Source organism: Perkinsus marinus (genome assembly GCF_000006405.1).
Source record: "Perkinsus marinus ATCC 50983 genomic scaffold scf_1104296961052, whole genome shotgun sequence".
In the NCBI taxonomy this organism is placed as follows: domain Eukaryota; phylum Perkinsozoa; order Perkinsida; family Perkinsidae; genus Perkinsus; species Perkinsus marinus.
The window spans coordinates 14,630-21,115 of NW_003205889.1; the positions used below are offsets into that span (position 1 = coordinate 14,630).

Consider the following 6,486-nt stretch of genomic DNA (forward strand, 5'->3'; position numbering starts at 1 on the left):
TACTGAAATCGTAATGTGCTAACTCTTTGCGCATATAATCCACTGAAGGGAAGTCACCAATAGGAAGGTTGTATCTAGTTATCAACATGAGATTAATAATACTATCCTTCTATACTAGTACTACTACTTCTTGGAGACTTGCTCATACACCATATCTAGATGATCAATGAGCTCACGCTTCTTCGAATTCTTCCCAAACATAGAGGGCATCTCGTGTTTAATATATGTCATCAGACAGGCATGGGTCTTAGCTAATCTGCATTATTGGTGCATCACTATGTATGCCTGGGTGTATGGTTATGTATGGTCACTACCTTGCACGTTTTATTAGATCATTTAGTTTCCTGAGAGCAGCCTCTTCGGGTAACTTGGCTATATCTGCATATAGGTCCGACTCTTCCTTCTCGAATAGGCTCCGTTGTTCATCATTATTCAACTTCTCATCCCAGAACGACCCGATGAAGACTCTTGATGTCTGAACAATGTGTAAAATGATAAGCCAAATGACCATGACCACTACCTCAGGAGTATTGATAACCTTACCAAGTGACCACATAAGGGCACCATACACCCGCATAAGCTGCTGAGTAGTTACCTAAGCATACACTTCCAGTGGCATCGTCCGCTGAAGGAAAGCAGAGTATAGATGGTCCAATATTACCATATCGCTTTTATTAAGAACAATCCTAATCTTATTCTCGTTCTGACCACATGCTAGAATGCATCGACGGAATTCATCAGATATATCCAGTTTATGAGCATCGAATAGTAGCAGTATCATATCGACTCTATCAGCAAACCAGTTTACCACACCTAGGAGGATACAAAGTGCTCGGCGTGTAGATAGGGTTTAGAATTACCTTCAAAATCATAACCCCTCTGCAGCCTCTGTTTTTCCCCTGATAATATGCCGGGTGTATCGATAAATGATACACCCTGTAAAACTGGTGAACCCTCCATCCTGAATAGCGACGAATACCAAGCCTTCCAACATGCTACTTCCACTTGCTCACATCGACGCCTCAAAACGATTCATGAACCCGTTGCCGAACTGCCCGAGTTGTGTGAATGGTAGTGTCCGATCCACTACCAATGCATTGCCTGATGATAAGGATCATTATGGTTGTTACCACTAGTATTCATAGTACCAGGTATAACATGATCCCCTCCACCTGAGGAGCTACTATCCATAATGCAGCAGAACCTAGGATCATCGACGGTATGAGCCAATGTATGAACACATTACGTCGGATTACTTGTCGGTAGTGGGCTCTGGTCCAATCCTCATACCAGGATAATCCCTCTCTAGGAGATGTCTTATGAATGTAGTCTTACCAGTGGAATATCTGTCATGATAACTATCATCACCCTCCAACCCAATAGATGTTATTACTGTCCTATAAGCATCACCATAGGCTTAGCAGTAAAGTCAGCAGGAGTAAGAGGAGCCGAATAGAAGCGATGGAAGCTGAGGTGGTAGTGGTGGTGACAGGTGACTGTCACTATCATGACAATAATACTTACTCATAGTATTCCTCTATAGGAAGCAACTTATCCCTGTAGATTTGTTCCAATCCATCTGATATGTTACGGAAGGTTTCTGTCTTCTTAGAACGCTCATTATCAGCCTTCAGCCAACGAAGCATCTAGTTGATGAGATGGATAAAATGTAGGAAACAGGTAGTAACTATTAAATACCATGATATATCACGAGTGTTCTATCACATAGTGCTCCTGGACGAAGGAGGAGAAGCTCACACCTTGCGTCTACTGAAGCGTATACAATTTTCGGGCGCGCGCTGAATACGTTTCGTCGGTGGTCCAGCAAACGGAATGGAGTGTGCGATGAGCGGCAAATGCCTGAATGCAGAGGTTGGGGGGATGGTATAAAAGCAGCCTTCAAAGAGATGCTGTACATGTGATGATGGGACGCCGTGTAATATACAGTCCTACTTGGATACTATCATTGCATACATGCCAAGACGCCACAATTCTGTATATCATGTGAGCCTGATGTTAATGAGACTTCTGAAGTGTATATCAGTTGTGCTAGGTATCATAGGTAAGTAGCTAGATGTGGTGTAGGTGATTAGTTACACTTATGCGATGGTTGAATACTGTCATGCATTATCTCTTGAGGTTAATGATAGATAGGGCATGTATTTGTATGCTAATGGTGATGGGTACTCGGGTTAGGTCATACATCGGGTTATCTACTCATTGTGATGATATGTGTATGGTAGATGGTATCTCAGTAACCACTCATTGTTGAGGACCAGTCACCTATACTACTAGATCATGAACTTGCAATACAGCTTGTATGGACTGTACCCGATGTGAGAAGAATGGTAGTACTTGGGAAGACCACTATCCTACTTCCCTTGTTTATGCCCACACTGGGGGTATTGATATGGTAAAGGTAGCATTACGATTACATGGCAAACTGTACCGTTACGAAATCTATTCAGCGAAGAGAGTGACCGCCATACATTTTAGTAGAAAGTTTCCACATACATAAGTAAGGACATTTATTTAGCTTTTGGGACTACATTATTACAGTGTATTTATAGGTGTACTGCACGGTTTCGAGGAACATTATTACGATGTTACGAGGCTAGCAGTGATCAATATCTTCCTCGCCAAGGTTTTCTATCCCCATCACAATGTCCATCATATCGTCCACTTTCCTTCTTCTCCTCCTACAGCTAAGTGCACAACACAGTGTGAGGGCTTGGTCCCTCTGGGGGGATTCTGGAAAGGGAGTAATGGCAGTCATCTCTTACTACATTCATCCATTTTTGTCTTATCCCCCAGACGATAAGACAGCTTAGTGAGTCAGACCTGGATAATGATATCCCTAAGAGTGGATTATCATTGGTTATGTTCTATGCACCTGGTTGCCCATATTGTCGAAGTGTGAGTATATTATTAGATCTACTCAGTTGTATCATCTCGATGCTTAGTTCAAACCTTTTTTCGATAATGCTGTCGAGAAGCTTGCCATGCATGATCCCCCAATGAGGTTTGGTATGATCGATGGTATACAATACCCTAATGTAATCACATCTGTTCTACGTGCATCAGGCAATGCTTATGATATCAGGCTATCTTGAAGCACCAGATACCGTACTATCCAACAGTGAAGTTGTTCATCGATAGTCAAGAGCATCAACTACCTCTCACCGAGATGCATGTTGGTGATCCTAAATGGTAGTAGTAATAGTAGCATGCTGCGATACTACCACTAGCTGTCATTTCACCTCTCTTGAGTGCTCCTTCCCTCAGCGCTGCAAAAGTCGTTAATTGGGTTAATCGTTTTATTCATAAGGATCATGTGATGGAGTCCGTAGGAGACTTTGAGAAGTTTGCCGAGAATAATCCTCTCCTTGCTATTGGCCTCTTTAATGATGAACGAGATGGGGAATTGTAAGTGCACACAACGGTACACTGTAAGTACATCATTATGTATGTAGTTTCAAACACTGTACGCGACACTTTGATGATGTGTTCTTCGCTATAGCATATGGTCAGGTAGCTGAGGACATCGTGGATCATCTATACAACAGACGGTAAGTAACTACTCTCACTGGGACCATCGGTGTATTGTCAGTAAAATAAGCAGTAGACCGGCTGGATTCCCTGCCATCATCCTACTCTACCTCCATGATGATCATCATGCCATCTATCAAGGGGAGTTGGATTATCGCAAGGTACACGTTTGACGTTCCCATCGTTTGCTTGTGGCTGGACTGTCGATCCCCTTATATGATACTAATATCCCCTGTACTATCTAACTCCTTCATTGGATTTGTATCCAGGTTGACAACTTCATCCTATCAAGGAGGGTCCCACTGATCACCGAATACACCTCAGAAGGGGCTGAGACAGTACCTACATTATTTATATCATCATAGCTGACCATCAGCATTATTCGTTGCTAGTTACTATCTAGTGGTATGCCAGTACTGTACCTCATCCGAGATAAGGATACCCAGGCGGGTAAGGAAGCCGAGGTTAACCTTAGAGAGCTTGCTAAGGACTTTCTTGGTAATCACTCCTACCTCATACCACCACCACCACCGCCACTATCTATCGTCTTTTAGGAAGTTTACTTTTCTCGGTGTGTGATATATCTGGTGGACACCATATAGATAATTTATTGAATGAGCTTGGTGTTGATCCTGTAAGGTTGTTGTAAACCATATTATGTCAACTCTGTTTACCATTAGAGAGATGCCCAGGAGAATCCTATCGTTCGTATATTATATCATCCAGCACGAGAATCAAGTCACGTGTCATTCTTTGATGGAAGTATCTCAAAGTTCAAGTCCAAGGAGGATGGTACGAGTGGATGATGATGAGACTTCCGTTATAGTAGTACGGTCTCTAACATCAGCCTATTCAATGAGAAGTAAATTGAGTAAGGACTACGTACGAAGCTTTATCAAGCAGTTTGATGAGGGTGGACTTAGTCCATATAGGCGTTCTGAGCCCATACCACAATACTCAGGGAATGAAGGAGTTCTACAGGTGGTCAGATCATCGTCATCTACTACTGTATCTCATCACAACAATTGAATCTCTACCTTGAGTATTCACCAATATTCAGGTTGTATCTGATAACTTCGAGGATATCGTAATGAATGATGAGCATGATGTCCTGGTAAACTATTTCGCACCATGGTGTGGTCATTGTCGTCAACTAAGCGGAATATACTCATCTCTTGGGGAGAAGGTGAAGCATCTAAGCTCAACGTGAGCAACCAGCTCCATCATCAGGCTGGCTACAATGATAACCTCTCATCAGGTTGAAGATTGTGAAGGTTGATGCAACACAGAATGAGCTGCCTTTCAGAGTAGATGTTTTCCCGACCATTGCGCTCTACCCAGCGGGTAATGTACCAATGCTACACTTGTCCCCCACTAGGTTCCTTGTTAGGGAGGAAACATGCGCCGGTAGCATTCCATGGTCCCCGGACGGTAGATCGGTTCATTGAGTGTGTTGGGACCTATGTACATAGAGAGTAAGCTGTTGTGGTAGGTTCCTTAAGGAGAATGCTGTACACCAACTAACAGACAAACCACCTGTTTACGATGCATATGGGAATATGGTAATAATAGTAGTAGTAAGGTGAGCCGGGAGGAGATCATGTTAGGTTGAGAACCCTGAAGAGTTATAACTCCTACTATTAGATGATTCTCACTTGGTCCAGCTTTGAGTAGGGTACTACTCACTCTGCATTCTAAGCGTCTTCAATGGTCATCAGAAAACTCATGAACTAACATTCACTGCGTGGTACGATATCGGTGAATCCCGTATCAAACCCCGATACAGCACTTTTTGTTCTTGGGTATATCCTGTACGTCCTATTATTCATAGTAGCTAGAGTGCATCCCATTTGATAACCCTAATGGATTTCTCATCATCATCATCGTCTCCCAGCAGTAGTGAGCATGCTACCCCTGAGGAACAGCAGCAGGCCCTTGTACAAGGAATCAATGCAATGGTTGTACAAATGCTCCAGGGAGTGCGTCGTCATAATGCTTTGTCCTATTGTCCACTATTGTCATATCTCCTCAGCAAACCCGCAAGACTTGTTTCGATAAGTGCATCGCTAAGAACGGACGCTTCGTTGACCAGTTGGGTAAGAATGAGCAGATATGCTTGGCTAAGTGTATGGATCGAATGTAATGTTCAAGTGGCTACCGCCACCGCTGCTGCTCTCATCATCCCATACCTCTATGTTCTGTCTACAGGTTTGAGTCCTATTCTATCGTTACCAAGGCCTCTGCGGAGATGGCACAGAATTTGCAGAGTTCTCTAGACCAGGAGCAGCAATCAAGCTCCTCAAGTTTCTTGTAGATCTGCTCATGCTGCTGGTGCTGCCACTGTTGCTTTTCCTACATTATCCTCGTCATAAAGGATTATCATCATTGGCAACTTGAAAGATGTCAGTGGATGACAATACTCATATGACGAATAGTGTACTGGTAGTGGTTTGTGGATCTACTACCAGACCTAAGTTACAACTAGTTTCAAGCCTCGTCTTTTCGCGTTATCCAGTTTAACAGTGAAGGTTTGCTATACTCCTATTGCAAGCCCTCCTCGATGAATATTACGGATATCTGATATCCGATATCATATCCATGATATGAGTGGTACACCGGTGGGACTAGGTATCATTTTCGCTGTAGAAGCGATGATATCCATTTGGGGTGGTATTCAGCCTTAAGTGGGCTCTATAGTGTAATAATAACAACCTGGTAATTTAATCTGTTGTGTTCACTTTTAGTGTGGATTATTCATACACTATGACTATCCCTTACACACCTCGATCAGTCCCTGTCTACAAGCTGCTTATAGCACTCTTTACCCTCATACCAGTATCGATAGCATACATTCCCTTGTATGCATCACCATCAGGAGCATGGTATCTATTCCCTCTAGTAAGCCCATCTGTTTGTCTATATCCCTATGTGAGCTAT

At 43.0% G+C, this 6,486-nt stretch overlaps 2 protein-coding genes across 2 annotated transcripts in view; one reads left to right on the forward strand and one right to left on the reverse strand.

Annotated features, from left to right (window-relative positions):
• Positions 1–1,646, reverse strand: part of Pmar_PMAR021539 (EH-domain-containing protein, putative) — a gene marked incomplete at both ends in the record, with an annotated part of 2,239 nt that extends 593 nt beyond the window's left edge. Inside the window, 11 exons of the mRNA XM_002772520.1 lie at positions 1–74; positions 128–256; positions 315–475; positions 521–595; positions 662–813; positions 861–961; positions 1,014–1,101; positions 1,149–1,204; positions 1,257–1,346; positions 1,394–1,468; positions 1,525–1,646. Of these exons, the coding sequence (XP_002772566.1) occupies positions 1–74; positions 128–256; positions 315–475; positions 521–595; positions 662–813; positions 861–961; positions 1,014–1,101; positions 1,149–1,204; positions 1,257–1,346; positions 1,394–1,468; positions 1,525–1,646 (1,123 nt within the window). The remainder of the gene's footprint in view (positions 75–127; positions 257–314; positions 476–520; positions 596–661; positions 814–860; positions 962–1,013; positions 1,102–1,148; positions 1,205–1,256; positions 1,347–1,393; positions 1,469–1,524) is intronic.
• Positions 1,647–2,887: 1,241 nt separating this feature from the next.
• Positions 2,888–5,863, forward strand: Pmar_PMAR021540 (thioredoxin domain-containing protein 4 precursor, putative; the record flags this gene model as incomplete). The annotated part of the gene is made up of 15 exons (XM_002772521.1): positions 2,888–2,914; positions 2,964–3,056; positions 3,104–3,210; positions 3,286–3,426; positions 3,474–3,569; positions 3,611–3,710; positions 3,819–3,887; positions 3,942–4,047; positions 4,104–4,183; positions 4,610–4,755; positions 4,808–4,893; positions 4,940–4,997; positions 5,042–5,111; positions 5,582–5,688; positions 5,758–5,863. The coding sequence occupies 15 exons, from the start codon at positions 2,888–2,890 to the stop codon at positions 5,861–5,863; spliced, it is 1,392 nt and encodes a 463-aa protein (XP_002772567.1).
• Between the last annotated feature and the right edge of the window lie 623 nt (positions 5,864–6,486).